At 36.0% G+C, this 16,640-nt stretch overlaps 1 protein-coding gene and 1 non-coding gene across 4 annotated transcripts in view; both read left to right on the forward strand.

Annotated features, from left to right (window-relative positions):
* Window positions 1-16,640, forward strand: part of TMEM87A (transmembrane protein 87A) — a 39,906-nt gene that overhangs the window by 3,144 nt on the left and 20,122 nt on the right. For all 3 annotated transcript variants that reach the window (XM_047075259.1, XM_047075260.1, XM_047075261.1), the window contains exons 3-8: window positions 1,511-1,596; window positions 4,456-4,569; window positions 6,748-6,801; window positions 6,878-6,922; window positions 11,521-11,638; window positions 15,852-15,913. In XM_047075259.1, the coding sequence (XP_046931215.1) occupies window positions 1,511-1,596; window positions 4,456-4,569; window positions 6,748-6,801; window positions 6,878-6,922; window positions 11,521-11,638; window positions 15,852-15,913 (479 nt within the window). The remainder of the gene's footprint in view (window positions 1-1,510; window positions 1,597-4,455; window positions 4,570-6,747; window positions 6,802-6,877; window positions 6,923-11,520; window positions 11,639-15,851; window positions 15,914-16,640) is intronic.
* LOC124508992 (U6 spliceosomal RNA) lies at window positions 2,349-2,450 on the forward strand. The gene has a single exon (XR_006961358.1). It is a non-coding gene; the product is annotated as a U6 spliceosomal RNA (small nuclear RNA).

Below are 16,640 nucleotides of genomic sequence, written 5' to 3' on the forward strand. Positions count from 1 at the left end.
TTGACTCTGATTTTATACTTTTGGGCGTATGGTAAATAGCTTTCCATGAAATTGCTAGGACCATTTTTGTCTCTTAAATCTAACCATTCAAAGTTCTGAATGGTGTTTTTTAACATAATAGTATTTTTGCAGCCAAGTTTTCTTGCAGATCTTCTTTTAGGGGATTTTCTTATTAGCTTCTGTTTAATCTCTCCTTGGTATGGTTCTTCTGAGTAGTTTATATTGAGATTGCAATATCCTTTTTATCATTTCTGTAAATTCTATTCAGCACATCAGAGTTTTGTGTATTTTTAAACATTTTTTTAATGTTTATTTCTTGTTTATTTATTTATTTTGAGAGAAAGAGCGCTCACGCACACACGTATTGGCAAGTCAGGGAGGGGCAGAGAGAGAAGGAGACAGAATCCCAAGCGGGCTCTGCACTGTCAGCACAGAGCCCAACATGGGGCCTGAACCCATGAACCAAGAGATCGTGACCTGAGCTGAAATCAAGAGTCAGATGATTAACCAACTGTGCCACCTAGGCATTACAGAGTTTTGTGTATTTTAATTGAACCTTGTAAAAAAAGTGTGTCACTTGAAAATTAATTTGAGAAAATAAAACAAATATTAGGTGCCCGTCTTACGTTAATCAAAATTAGATTCCTAGATGCCGTCATGTTTATCTTTGTCATATGTGCATAAAGCAGGTATCTTAGAGTTCCATAGTGCAGCTGCAATCAAAGATAAGCTGACTTCCAGGTGGGACAGCTGATCAGTCATATAGTCAGATTTATACTCTCAAATCTTCAGACTAATGCATTGGTCCACTAGAATATTGTGTTCCAAACTACGTTTAATGAGTTACGCAGCCACTATGATTTCGTGAAGTCCTTGAGGCTTCTCTTAAGGTGGGTTTTGGAAAGAGTCTAATGCTCTTTCGGTGTTGCTTTTGCTCTTCTGCCTTCCCCAGCCAGGTTTGCTTTTTGTTTGTAGTTCCTTGTCTTGTAGTCCAGTTTGGTATCTTTCAAAGTCTAAGCCATTAATTTTTCCCTCAGTAAAGCTTTGAGTACTGCTTTGTGATGTCCCTAATGTTATTCCTTGTCTTTCCAGCTAGAATGTAGCCTTTTAAGGGTCCTAGTCTCTTCTGGCTTACTGTCAGTTAGCTTTGTATACTTAAGTGCTCTGCTCAGTAAATATTTGAATGATAATAGAAGAGTGGTTTTAACTTAGGACTGCTTTGTCACTTCCAGGTTTTTCCCAGCAGAGAACCAGAAACTGAGGTTTTAAGGCATAAAAGTAGATAAATTTAAGCAGGTCAAAAACTGTTCTTTTGTGAATAACAGTACTGACTTTTATCTGAAGAATATCCAGTTAGTTTACATAAATTATTTCATTACCTCAAGTTTGGAGAAGGGATGGTCTTTGAGTATCTAAATTTAGCAGGAAAAAATAAGATGTGTGGTAACAATTTAGGAAAAATGCTTTGTTTGGGACTCATCTTTATTCACAAAGTTTTCTTCTTTTATAGTTGATGGAGAACCTTGTGAGGTATCTTTGAATATAACCTGGTATCTGAAAAGTGCTGATTGTTACAATGAAATCTACAACTTCAAGGTAAGGAATATAAGATTAACAAACTTTTTCTTGGACTTTAGATATCATCAGGTCCTAACCTGATAGAGGGAGGAGTGTCACATAGCTAGGAGGAGGTAGGAGACAAGCTGAAGTTAGAATCTGTGCTTCCCAATTTATAGACTTACTGTACTAGCAATTCACAAACTTTTTGGTCTCAATCCTTAAAAATTACTGCAGAATCTTGCTTACTTTGGCAGCACTGTAGAAGTGCTGACAGTGCTGACTCTATCTTTGGCCCTTCATCTTGTTCATGTGTGTTCGATTACCTCTCTTGAGGGGCTACGTGTTCCAGACCCCTTGGAGATGAATATACATACCTTAAAAATGTCCACCAAGGCTGGGACAGGGGGAGCCTTGTTTTGGCCTTCCATTAATCTGTTAGAGATAACATAGTCTTTCCCCCTCCTGATGCGCAGTTGGTGCCACAAGATCTAATTAATGCTTAGCTTTTAATTAGATGCATGCAAGCCCTTTGGAGGTACATGGGAGCCCTTTGATCTCACTACAGTGTCCTTTTGTGTGTCCCCTCACTGTATAAAATCTGTGGACTAAGGTCTGGACTTTGTGGAGAATAACTGCAGCTGCCGTGAATCATACTCTGCCCATTTCCCTCCCCCTGTCATTAAGTTACCCCGAATAAAACTCTGCATAAACTATAGAGAGTCGCCCGCTTTGTTTTCTGGTCTTAAAATACTTTCTCAGTTTGGGGGGTACTTTACTGTCCCTCCCCCACCTTCTAACAAACACATATACTAAAATTGGAACAACAGAGAACATTAGCACGGCCCCTGCACAAGGATGACACGCAAATTCGTGAAGCGTTGAATATTTAAAAAAACCATTACTGCAGTCTCCAAAAAGCCTTTGTTCATGTGGGTTACCGTATTAGAAATTAAAACACAAAATACAAAAAATATTTATTAATTTATTTTAAAATAGCAATAATAAACCATTGCATGTTAACATGAAAAACGTTTTTTTATGTTAAAAATAAAACAATAAATAAAAATGTCTTTTTCAGAAACGTAGAAGAGTGGTATTACTTTGTATTTTTGCAGCGCCTTTCATTTAATGTTGGATAATTGAAGACAGCTGGATTCTTATATCTTCTTCAGTTTATTGTGATATATTATTTTGGTTGAAATGTGGCCTCACACAGATACATAGTTGGAAAAGAGAATGATATCTTAATAGTGTTTTCAGATAATTGTAGATACTGTTTTTTGATCCTGTACCAACACATAACAAGTAGAGAGAGTTTCTTAAAGGTTGGTGGCAATGTGGAATCTGAAACCATATCAGTGGGTTCTTTTTCTACTAAGTGAGTTGGTGTGTCATGCACTTTGGTCTTTTATCCATGTCTGATTTTGTAACAGGGTTTATTTAGAAAATACTTGTTGACTGATTTTTATCATTCTTTCAAATACTACCTCATTTTACAATTAACTTGAAGTTATATTTGTTAGCATCACCCTCTGTCACATCAGAAACTCCTTAAGTACTGGAGGCTGTTGAGCTCATGGTGAGGAAGATACAAGTTTTCCGAAGTCCAGTTTTGGCTTGGAAGTTCAAATTTTGTCATTGGCAATAATACTGTCAGGTGTTGTCCTTGAAGTGACAGCCTTCCTTTGCCCATTTTCAAGAAAATATTTCCCAGATAACCAAGTGTGAATAACTAGTTTGTCAGTTATGCTTTTAGGTAAATGAAAAAAGTGGATAGCTTAGGTTGTAAGTCAAAATAGTTGTAAAGTGTTTTATCTCAAGACAGTCATTTATAGTATTTTGCATGTTTTCCGTTTTGTCTCATAGAGTATTTAAAAAGGCATGTGCTCACAGTCCAGATTTAATAATATTAATAATTTTTGCTGCTTTAGTGAAGCATTCTTATGTAAAACTGGTATTTAAAATTATTTTTTAAGCTGTAAGTTTGTGACTGACTACAATGACAACTGGTATAATTAGGTGCCACTGCCTTGGTTCCTGATAAGGGGCAGCCATTTTATCCATCATTACTTTGCATTATCAGTACAAGGCAAATAACATTATTATTTTATTAGTAGTAGTATGGAAATAGTTTTAGACCTCATTTCACAATTGACATAGTACACTGTACTTGGGCACTGAAAATATATGGCTCCAGGGTGGATTTTTCAGGCCTTTTTCATTCCGTTTCTGTTCTCCATTTGTTATTCTCTTCCTTTCTGAAGATAATCTAACTGGTCTTTAAAAAATGTCTGCCATTCACTTGGTTTTTCAAACCTTAAGCATTTTGAATTTTTGCTTTGTGTTAGGGTTTTACATTATCTTTTTTGTGGTGTTGATTTGTTTTTTGCTCTTGTTATACAATGTTGGGTATGACTGATAATGATGAGGACTAAAAGGATTGAAGAACTTAGAGAGAAATGATAATATGTCCAGAATGTAGTTTGAAGCATTATTGATGTTTCTCTTAATCAGTCACTAGTTGAATTTACAGTTAAAAACTTCATACATTTGAAACTTGTGATAAGCTGGTCAAGAGCTTAGCATATCCCCAGATAGGTAATACAAGTTAAGAATGTCAAAATTATCTTGGGTTGCCATAGGACAGAATTACAGAAATGACAAGCAGATAGTTGGAGATGCAAAACTGGAGCTTAGAAAAAAAGGGAGAATTCTGTACGTTAGAGTCTAATACCGTTAGATTCTTGGACATTATTACAGTTTTTATTTGATGTTGTAAGTTTTTAAAATAGCAAATCCAAAACTGTACCTGCCCTATAGGAAATCTGTTATCTTCTAAATACTTTACTTGTGAAAAGTAAGTTGTGTGCGTTGTATTTTCTCTTGTTTTTCCAGGCAGAAGAAGTGGAGACATATTTGGAAAACCTTAAGGAAAAAAAAGGCTTGTCTGGGAAATACCAGACATCATCAAAATTGTTCCAGAACTGCAGTGAGCTCTTTAAAACACAGGTAATGTTTGATAGTGGTTGGAGGGAAATAGAAGAGATAAACTACATAATACCTCTATATTTGGTGATCTCCATTTCCCACTTCTGAATTCTTTGTTCTGACAGAAATAAGTTAGAAGCATGTTCTGTTAATTGCACATTCCCACTTAATATTTATCTCATCAAAAAGAGGATGTGCTTTCCTTTGTGTGTAAAAAGCAAATCCCCATTTTTTATTATGGTAAAATATAAGTAAAATTTACCATTTTACCTATTTTCAAGTGTGCCATTCAAGGGTATGAAGTACATTTGCACTGTTGTGCAATGCAAGTTCTGCACTTGATCTTAGCCAAAAGGCCAAGAAGCGATGCAATGCAAGTTCTGGAGATGGCTAGTGGTATACTAGTCATCTCTAGAACTTTCTCATCATCCCAAACTGATACTTCATAATCATTAAACAATAACACCCCCTCCCCTCACATCGCTGGTAACAACTACTCTGCTTTTTCTTCATGAGTTTCACTATTCTAGATACTTCACAGAAGTGGAATCATACAATATTTGTCTTCTTTCCCTTAGCAGGATGTTTTCAAACTTCCTCCATATAGCATGTATCCACTTAATTCCTTTTTAAGGCTGAATAATAGTTCACTGTACATGTATACCACATTTTCTTTATCCATTCATCCACTGGTAGACATTTGAAACTTCCAGTTTTTCAGTTGTTTTGTGATCTCATTTAATTGATACATTCCCAGAAATACCAGTGTTTCTAGATTTTATTGTTACAGGCCTGAACTCAACTTTTTTTGAGTAAAGGGGAAGAGGTGAATAATATGTATTTTTAATGCGTACATATATGTAATCACGTAAGTGGAATTTTGATTCTAAAATCTTTTTTCTTAGAAATAGAATATGATGCCAGTTTTTTGATAGAAAAATTACATGTTTTATAGGTGTCGAAAATAGTTATTATTAACTGTAGCCTTTTCATTGTTCTTATTGCATTTGAATACTGCTTCAGCATATTTAGCAAATTGCCTTGAAGAGGCAAAGCATTCACGGAACGCTAAGTTTTCTGTCCATTTACTAGAAATAAAGTTTGTTGATGAGACTTTAATAACTAGTAATTGATAAGCAAATGAAATAAAATTGATAATTGAACTATAACAGTTGATAATTGAGTTCTTGTCATAGCTTAGATTTTATGGATTTGGAGGAGAAAGAAGATATCTTTAAAATGATAGAATAAGAAAGCTGGAAAAAATGTGATGTTAGGGGGCTTTCATTTAGTTTTTATAGGTTTATCCCCTAACTTGGGAGGATTGGTTGGCCTTTCTTAGATTTGATCATGGAAAGCTACCTGCTGTATACTGTTGCCCTAGGTTCACTGCTTTTAGATCTGCTATAATCTTTCCAGGGTCTTAGCATATTATCCCTATTGGTAAGGTTACCTCTCCTTCTTCAGTCTAATGTAACAGAGTTGGAATACATGCTCTAATTACTCAGGAAGGAGAATGCTTCATCTGCTGATACCTGGTAAGAAAACATTAGTGTGGTTTTTTATAGGCATGGAGAGTGTTGTGGTGGAAGGAGCAGTAGACCCAAGAGTTAGAAATCCTAAGTTGAGGGGCGCCTGGGTGACTTAGTTAAGCGTCTGACTTCAGCTCAGGTCATGATCTCAGGGTTTGTGGGTTCAAGCCCCACATTGGGCTCAGTGCTGACAGCTCAGGGCCTGGACCCTGCTTCAGATTCTGCCTCCCTCTCACTGTGCCCCTCCTCCACTCACACACTGTCTCTCACTCTCTCTCAAAAATAAAAATAAACATTAAAAAAAAATTCTAAGTTGAAATTCCATTTCTGTATCTAAAACTTGATAGCTTTGAGCCATATTTTTCTCATATGAGGCAAGAGAGGGAACCATAAGATCTCTCTATCCTAAGCATATGTCTTCTGTTTTAAGGTTTTTTTTATTCATAAATATTTTTAATTCTTAACAGAGAAATTGAGTGGCCTGTTTAGTTTGATAGTAGTTTTTAGTTCTCACTTGTTTGTGGTTAATTGGAAATCTTCTGTCTGTCAATGCCATATTATTTAGTGTTACAGTGTATTTTGCTTCAACCATGTTTTTGTAGGTTTTGAACTTTTTTTTTTTTTTTTACTATTAAACATTAATTTTAATGTTATGTTTTTTTCATAGAGCTTTTCTGGGGATTTTGTACATCGATTGCCTCTCTTAGGAGAAAAACAAGAGGTAATTGTTTTCATTGTTATGTATTTCTAAGCATAAAGTAAAAATTCTAAATTAACTTTCTTTTTTTAATGTTTAGGCTAAGGAGAATGGAACAAACCTTACTCTTACTGGAGACAAAACTGTAAGTGTAGTAGGAAATTTGGGGCATTGACACATATTTCAGTTTTCTTATATTTGTGTTGAATTGTCTTGGTATCCTACTATTTAATGTTTATTTCTGAGACAGAGAGACAGAGCATGAGTGGGGGAGGGGCAGAGAGAGAGGGAGACGCAGAATCCGAAGCAGGCTCCAGGCTTTGAGCTGTCTGTACAGAGCCTGACGCGGAGCTCGAACTTACAGACCGCGAGATCATGACCTGAGCCAAAGTCGGACGCTCAACCCACTGAGCCACCCAGGCACCCCAGTATCCTGCTATTTAAAAAGGAAACCTAAAAATGGAGGTTTAAATACCAAAATGTTAGGGAACCTGGGTAGCTCCATTGGTAGAGCGTGTGATTCTTTAAAAAAATTTTTTTTTATTATGTTTATTTATTTTGAGAGAGAGAGACAGAATGCCAGTTGGGGAGGGTCAGAGAGAGATGCAGACACAGAATCTGAAGCAAGACCCCAGGCTCTGAGCTGTCATCACAGAGCCCGACATGGGGCTCAAACCCATGAGTGTGAGATCATGACCTGAGTCGAAGTCAGACCCTCAACCGACTGAGCCACCCAGGTGCCCCGAGAGCATGTGATTCTTGATCTTAGGGTCATGAGTTTGTATCCCACTTTGGGTGTAGAGGTTACTAAAAATAAATAGATAAATAAACCTTAAGCACTAAAATGTTAATAATGGTTGTTGTGGATAATATTATGAGTGACTTTTATTTTCTTCTGTGTTTCCTGTATTTTCCATATTTGTTATAGTCAGTCTTGTTTTTGTAATTATCACCCCATAAATGTTACTTGTAAATAAGAAGGAACTTTTTTTTTTAAGTTTATTTATTTATATTGAGAGAGTGCGTGGGCAGGGGAACAGCAAAGAGAGAGGGAGAGAGAGAATCCCAAGCAGGCTCTGCACTGTAAGTGTGGAGCCCTGGAGCTCAAACTTATGAACCAGGAGATCATGACCTGAGCTGAAGCCAGGAGTTGGACACTAAACTGACTGAACTACCCAGGCCCCGCCCCCCCCATTTGTCCTTTTAAGTTTTTAGTCAGCCTCTCAATAGCCCCACCTCCTAACATTGCCTGGGGCAGCCATGATCTTTCACAGTTGCTGCTGAGAGTCTTTGACAGTGCCCTGAGTATAGGGTCCTTTCCACTGAATGAGGTTGAATCAGGTCATAAAAAATAAGCCCTGGGCATAAAAGATAAGTGCCAGACAGTTCTGCCCTGGGTTTTAGGGCATCTCCAAACTTTTCCTGTTTTTTCCAATGGCTGCCAAACTGCTGTTTTTCCACAGCTGTTACTGCTGTGGGAACTTTGGTTTCAGGGAGCTTGTAAGAGGGACATGGGATGAGGATGAACAAAAACCACAAGCTTGCTTTTCTTAAAAAAGATGTTTTTAATGTTTATTTATTTTTGAGAGAGAGAGACTGAGTGCGATCAGGGGAGGGGCCAAGAGAGAGGGTGACACAGAATCCAAAGCAGACTCTAGGCCCTGAGCTGTCAGCACAGGGCTGGACGAGGGGCTCAAACTCATAGACTGCTAGATCATTACCTGAGCCGAAGTTGGACACTTAACCTACTGATCCATCCAGGAGCCCCTGCTCAATGTTTTTATAAAGCTAAAGCTGCTCTAAAAAAATCTATTAATTTAAAAAACATTATAATGGCAAATATACCACATTATTGCTTAAATCGAACCATAAAATTGAGTTAATAAAAGTATTAAATCTGTTCTTAGGGAGTAGGGGCAGCAGGGAGAGGCCCCTTTGTCTAAAAAATGTCTTATCAGAGCTTTAATAAAAGGGGATAGAGGTGCTAAACTTGTGAGAACCCTTTAAAAATAGAATTATTAAACTATTCTCCTCTTAGGCAAATTTTCAGGAAGAATGACGAGATAGTTTTTTAACTTCTTTTGACTATACTCTGACTAAATGCCTGCAAATACTACTTTGATATTCAACAGGGTCATCTTTCAGCCAGCTTTAATCACTAGGAACAGAGCTCAAGCCTTGAGAAGAATTAAAAAGAATGCTATGCACAGAAGACCACTGAAAATGCACAATTACATATGTCCTGTATACATATAAATAAATATTCACTTACAACAATTTTTTAAAAATACAATTTATAACAATTTAACTTGACAAACTGTATAAAATCTATTTGAAATTATAACAGTCAGTATAAGGAAAGAGGGAAGCTCAATCTTATTTTCTTGGGACCATAAACTGCTACAATTTTTCTCCAGAGCACTTAGACAAGCATAAGAAAAGTACTTATAAAATGTTCATACATTTGGACCTAGCAACTCCACCTCTAGGAATTTAGGCTAAGAAAACATAAACGCGCACAAAAATATAGCTAGACATCATTTGGTGACAGCTTAGAGCCTGGAGCCTGTTTCAGATTCTGTGTCCCCGTCTCTCTCGGCCCCTCCCCTGCTCACGCTCTGTCTCTCTTTCTCAAAAGTAATAAATATTAAGAAAGGTTTTTTTCCTTAAATTGAGCAAAAAGCAGGATTCCCACATACGGCCTCCACAAATGCACACTCAAACTTCCCCACCATGGCCTTCCTGCACCATTGTGGCACATTTGTTACAATTGATAACCAATGTGGACACATTGTTACCAGCCAAAGTCCATAGTTACATTAGCTGCTTTAGTTCTTTGTGTTGTAGTGTTTGGTTTTTAACAAATGTAAAATGACAGATATCCCCCATTATAACATACCAGAATTGTTTCATTGCCCTAAAAACCCTCAATACTCCTTCTACCTAGTCATCTCCCTCCCCTCAAGCACCTGGCAATCAGTGATTTATTTTTATGTTTTTACTTTTTAAAATTTTTTTAATTGTCTCCATAGTTTTGCGGTTTTCAGAATGTCATATAGTTGGCATTGTATAATGTATATAGCCTTTTGAGATCGGCTTCTTTCACTTAGTATTACGAATGTAAGGTTTCTTCATGTTTTCTCATGGCTTGATAGTCCATTTCTTTTTAGTGCTAAATAATATTCCATTACCTGAATGTACCACAGTTTATTTTATCCATTCACCTATTAAAGGACATCTTTGAAGGAGCTAATATTGGTACCCATCTGATGGGGTTATTGTGAAGATTAAAGACTGTGATAAATATTAAACATGACAGAGTGCCTGGCATCTGAATGTTATTTTTACAGGGTCAAAATATCTATATTCCAGAATTAAATGGAAACTTTATAAAATACTAGAATATGAGAATTAATTAGTCCCTTTTAAAATTTGTAAGAGGTAGTTTTAAGATATATAAAATTAATACCAGAGCAGCTTGTTATGCCTAGTTTTATTGGTTTTTGAATAAGTAAGTTCAGGAAAGGTTCAGTCAATATGGATAAATAGTACATGATGTACCTGTAACTTTGAAGCTCTCAGTTTTTCTCATAAATTGCTCCTGAATTTTGTCATAAAGAGTCCTTCAGGCAGAGATAAACCAATGAACGATTCAGCATGGCATTTATGTTCTTAAGTTACTGAGATAACCTAGGAAATGTATAGCTGTGGAATCATTTAATCTACTTTGACACTTTGGGTTTGTATCATAGAATGTAATTTTTGAACTCTCGTTTTAGCTTTTTCTTGGGTTGTAGGATAATTTGAGCATTTGAGAAAACCTGTGGTTCTACAGGAAAACACATAAATACGTAAAATCTGTTACCCAGTTTGAGGGTTTTCATAGATCAATGAAGCTTACTCAGTGGTGTCTGGACAAAAGTTTTTTTTAAGACCACAGGTAATAAATTGCAAGTAAGTAGAAGTACCTCCTTTTACACACAAAGAAGAAGCCAACAATTTTCTGTGTTCATCTCCTTTATCTTTGTGTTTTAGTCTTGTGTTTGTGAAGGTCCATTGTCCCACCTAGCAAGTGTGGCAACAAATCCTCGAAGGCTTTTTGCTCAGGCTATGTATAAACTCACTGGCCTTGGAGCAGATTCTTCCCAAGTAACCAATTTTGTAAACATGGAGGCACTTACCTCCACTTCCTTTACTTTGATGAACAGTGACTTTTTCTTTCCACGTAGACCAGCCATGATTAAATTTTTGATAAAGATGTGAATGCTTCTAAGATATTCTGGTAGTCTTGAGAAGAACATTGAACAAAGAGAATTAATTCAGGAATTAGTGTTTATAATGTAATTCAATGTCAGCATCATGGGTGTTTTTGTTTTGTTTTGAGATGATTTAAATCTTTTTAGTTCATCCGTATGAAACATAACCAAGTATCCTAGCATGGCTTAATTAAACAGATTCAATGTAGTGATTTTTAGCTGAGGTTTTCCTTGTAAATAAGTGTTAAGTATGTGATTTTTGTGCATAAAGCTATAACATGTCCTGTCTTTTAGTACCTTATAGTCTTACTTTATTGTATGTACTATAAACCTGTTTGTTTTATTGTGCCTACCACTATTTTAATGAATGGAAATGAAGAACTCAGCCATATTCCTGGGCACATTCTGGAACAAGATTTTCATATTAACATGTGTTCTTAGGTTTTAATACTTGTAGATATGATGTCCTTTTTTTTCCTCTCTCCAGGCAATGCACGATCCACTGAAAACTTGGCAAGATGCACCATACATTTTTATTGTACATGTTGGCATTTCATCCTCAAAGGAATCCTCAAAAGAAACTTCACTTAATAGTCTTTTTACCAGTAAGTACATTTTGTTCCTCTTTACCATTCGTATTATCTAGTTGTGTCATGTGTAATGGGTAGTGTAAAATTTCTTTAAGGGAGGGAATAATTAAGAATGTTTGTTGTGTATCAGACAGTCTTAAGTACTTCACTTGTACTTTCTTCATTTTCCTTCATTTGATCTTCCTATTTTTAGATTTTTTAATTGGTGTTATCTTTTCAGTATCCTGAAAAAGACTTGGCAAAACTTGATTACCAACTCAAAACTTGGAAATTTTTGAATTGAGTTTGGTAATTTTTTAATGTCTCAGTTTTACTTAGTGTTTTTTCTAATCTTACTAACCCAGTTCATGGGTCACCATTCCTTACTTGGAATTTTGTGGTCATTTACTAACCGGTCTTATTTTCTGTAGTTCTTTTTCTTCTTCTTCTTTTTTTTTTTTTGCTTCTTCCTTCTTTATAGTTTTCTTTCCACCCCTCCTTTCTCAAGTAGAATATTGAATAGGAACAGTGATAATGACCATACTTCTCTTGCTCTTGACTTTAATGGCAATATTAGCACATTTCACAATTACGCTTATTGTAGACTTTTCAAAATATTCTGTGTTTGGTTAAGGATGTTTCTTTTCCTCGTTTACTAAGTGTATTTTTTTCTGCCCTTTTTTTTTTTCTTTTAGTATGAGGAATGGTCAGCTTTATCAGCTGTTTTGATTGTGTTGATTTAACTGATCATGTAGATTTCCCCAGTTAATCTCTTAATGTAATACATTATATTAATTGATTTTCTAATGTTAAAGCATTCTTGAATTTCTGAGATGCCAATATCTGGCCTATACACACACACACACACACACACACACACACAGCTGGCTTCTGTTTTCCAGAATTTTATTTGTAATTTTTGGTCTATGTTCATAGTAGGATTGGCCTATAATTTTCTTTTCTTTTTTCTTTTTTTTTATGACATATTTTTTTTATTAAAATGTTTTATTTATTTTTGAGAGAGCAAGCAGGAGAAGGGCAGAGAGAGAAAGGGACAGAGGCTCTGAAGCAGGCTTTGCATGGAGAGCACAGGGCCCGATGCAGGCCTCAAACTCACAAACCGTGAGATCATGACCCAGGCTGAAGTCGGACGCTTATTCGACTGAGCCATCCAGGTGCCCCTATCATTTTGTTTTCTCATACTGTCATCTATGGGTTTTAGCATCGAGGTTATGCTAGTCTAATGAGTTGGAGAATGTCCCCTGTATTAAATTCTATGGAGTAGTTTTTGTAAGGGTAGGATTATCCAGTTTTTGAATGTTTTGTAGAACTTAACTTATGATAGTGTTTTGGCCGAATGTTCTTTTTTTCCCTTCCTCCATAGAGATTTTAAACAACTGATTAATTTTCTTTAATAATATGTTGTTTTTTTAGTGATTCTATTTTTTCTTGAATCAGTGTCGTTTTTGAGAAATTGTCCATATCTTTCAAGTTTTCAACTGTATTGGCATGAAGTTATTAATAGTATTTCTTTGCAAAAAAATAAGTATCTGTAGCTTTTTTCATCTTTTTTTTTTTTAAGTTTTTATTTTGAAAGAGAAAGAGTGTGCAAGTGGGGGAGTGGCAGAGAGAGGGAGAGAGAAAGAGTGTCAAGCATGGTCTGTACTGTCAGCAGAGCCTGATGCAGGGCTCAAACTCAGGAACCATGAGATCATGACCTGAGCCAAAACCAACAGTCAGATGCTCAGCCACCTGAGCCACCTAGGCACCCTCTCTTTTCACTCTTATTATTGTCTTTGTGTCTACTTTTTTAACTTTTTAAATCTTTGTAGAATTGTATTTTACTATACAACAAACCAACAAACTATTGGTATTTGCTATTTCGTTATTTCTTTTGTTTGACTTAATTTAAAATTTTAGTTTTTTATAGTTTCTTGGGTTGAATGCTTTTAATTCCTAATCCAGAGGTGGCTCTTATGCTCCATAGTTATATGGGGTATAGCATCTAGGTAAGCCAGCAGCTGGCCTGGCACAGTTTCTGGGCCTAAGACATATGTGTATCTTCCTGTATTTCTAGGCCCACAGCTTTCTAGTAAGTTATAATCTAAGGCAGCAGTTGCCAACATTTACTTTCAGCCTTCTTTCTTTGAAAAGAATGGAGGGGCGCCTGAGTGGCTCAGCTGGTTGAGTGTCCAACTTCGGCTCAGGTCATGATCTCGCTGTTCCCAAGTTCGAGCCCAACTGCCGTAGCTTGCTTTTTGGGCCCAGAGTCAAACATGACCATAGCTTCAGCCTTATATACTGTTTTAAGTTTTTGTTCAGTTTTGATATTTGGAGGTATTTATCTTGTTTTCGAGCTTATGTCCTCGTTTTGTTTTATTCATCTATTGTTTGGAGCTAGGAGGAAGATACATTGAAGCATGGACTTAACTACTCCGTGTGAAATTCCTAGAATTTTCGAAAACAGTGTTACCATCTTTTTTCCCTTCAGTAAATCCTTGATGTTTCCCCATCTCCTGTAAAATATTTACATTCTGCAGGAAGGCTTATAAAACTCTGCAGCTTGTCCCAGTTTACCTTTTGCTGCTTTCTTTTCAAAATGCTACTATATGGTACTATGTGCAGTCTCAGACTACATGTTCTTTAAATATATATCATGCATTTTCACGCCTGTCCTTGTTCATGTTGTTTCCTCATCCCAGATGGCCTTTTACTTTGTCCTGGGAAATACACATTCATCCTTTAAGGACTGGCTCAGAGGGATAGTTCTCTATATTGCTTTCCTACTGTCCCTTCTAGCAGAAAACATCTTATGTATCTTTTTATCTCCTGTTTTCTGTAGTGTGTGTCACATAGTAAGTGCTCAATAAATGTTATTTTATGTTGTGGCATAGAGCAAGGGGTAGCCAAATTTTCTTAAAGGGCCAAAGAGTAAATGTTCTGTCTACTATAGCTACCCAACTCTGCCATTGTTGTGTAAATGCAACCTTAGATAATATGTAAGTAAGTGGATGTGGCTGTTTTCCAATAAAACTTTTATTTATAAAAAGTGGATAACCACATTTGGCTCATGTGCTGTACTTTGCTGACCCCTAGCATGGAGTAAACAAAGGGTGTAATAAATAATAAATAATTATTTTATTTGTTCTTTTATTAAGTTAAGAAGGTATAGATTTAATAACCAGTCTGCTTAAAATTTTTATGATTTATGAGCCTGGGTGGCTCAGTCAGTTAGACATCTGACTTTAGCTCAGGTCATGATCTTGTGGTCTGTGAGTTCGAGCCCCGCATTGGGCTCTGTGCTGACAGCTCAGAGCCTGGAGCCTGCTTCATACTCTGTGTTTCCCCCTCTCTCTACCTCTCCCCCACTGACACTCTGTCTCTCTCTGCCTCTCAAAAATGAATAAATGTTAAAAATTTTTTTAAAACTTTCATTATTGCTATTGTGGGATGCTCATTTATATGAGTGTTGGACCTAGTTTACTTTTTTTGGTGAGGGGGACCAGGTTTACTTTTAACAATGGTATGTCCTTTTTGCTTGATAAAAACTAGGAAATTTTGATTGACTAGACAGTTATTAGTCTGTCTCTGGATATAGATATCACTTATATCACTATAGTAAAAAACATAGTCATAGTTTTGCTTCAGTAAGGCAAATCTGTCTTTAAATTCTTGTTACTATCATTAAACACTTATTACGTACCTTCTGAAAATGATACATTAATGTTGCAAAGTCACATAAAATTGAAGTAGGTAAAAAAAATAAAGTAATAGGAAAATCTAGATAAAGATAGATAGAAGACACAGAGGACAGCAGAATTAAGGAATGAAGTCCTGTACCTTTCAAAGCACATTAGTGATGTGTTATAAGAAAAAATATATATGAAAGGTGTTTAGAATTTAGAGGAGATGGGTTATAGTTCCATTGGGCAGCTCACAGAAGGCTTTGTGGAGGAAATACATTCATTCTAGTCTTTAAAGGATGTGTATATGGGAACAGAGGGCTTTTCCACTTAGGATACTGACTGGAGCAGAGAGTGGAGGTTTGTGTGGTACACGGCATGAACCTTGAGAATATAAAACTTCGTGAATTTCAGAGTGCTCTATAAATAATATTCACCAGAATTGAAATGATTAAAAGTAAATAACCCAATGAGATTTTCATTAATTTCATCAATCAAATATTGCACAACGTTTTTGTTTAATTTCTGCATCCTTTACATTAATTCTGAGGACTGTGTTTTGGCAGTGACTGTTGAAGTGAAGGGTCCGTATGAATATCTCACGCTTGAAGAATATCCATTGATGATTGTAAGTGAACTTACATTCTTTAACCTTAACATTACATGAGTTAACCTGAAAGATTGTCCATGTTTTGTGGCAATATTCTTTAAAGAATTTTTCCTGAACAGTTCAGAAAATACTGCTTGTAGTTCTGTACTTCTTACTGGATTGTGACATTCAGAGTGTCCGTGAATTCCTCTGTGCCTTGTCTTCTCATCTGTAGAATGAGGAGATTGATGACTTGTGGAATTTCAGAATTGGAAAGTACCTCACAGATAATTTCACATCTCACATTCTCTCTAGAATCCAAAGCAGGGCACTTCTTACAGCCCTATAGTTTCTGATCCCATTTAAAGTAACTAAATGATGACACTGCCTCATGTGTGTCTGTGTCTATGGGAATATCCTTACTCTATTTTCAGATTTCCTTTGTTCATGGTTTTCTTCTTTTCGCTTTCATAGTTTTCCCACTTTGTTATGTTTCATTGCCTTCAGATGTATCATAACCCTGCCATATTTTTTTCCTCTTTAGTGTTACCTTCATTTGTGTAATTTTACATAGTGAGCTGAAAATGCATTTGTAATGCAGAAGAGCGGTTACTCTTATTCATAGGTCCTTAGGTAGTCTCTCAATATGCAAGAGGAGATCATTTTTTTACGTTAATATGGAACTCTAACGAGATAAATTCTTAAAGTAGAGGGTAGAATTTTTTTTTTTTTTTTTTATAGTTTAAGACTGCGTATTGATTCCAGA

Source organism: Lynx rufus, unplaced genomic scaffold (genome assembly GCF_022079265.1).
Source record: "Lynx rufus isolate CCGP_SWC_20201006 ecotype Redwood Valley unplaced genomic scaffold, mLynRuf1.p SCAF_13, whole genome shotgun sequence".
Taxonomy (NCBI): Eukaryota; Metazoa; Chordata; class Mammalia; order Carnivora; family Felidae; genus Lynx; species Lynx rufus.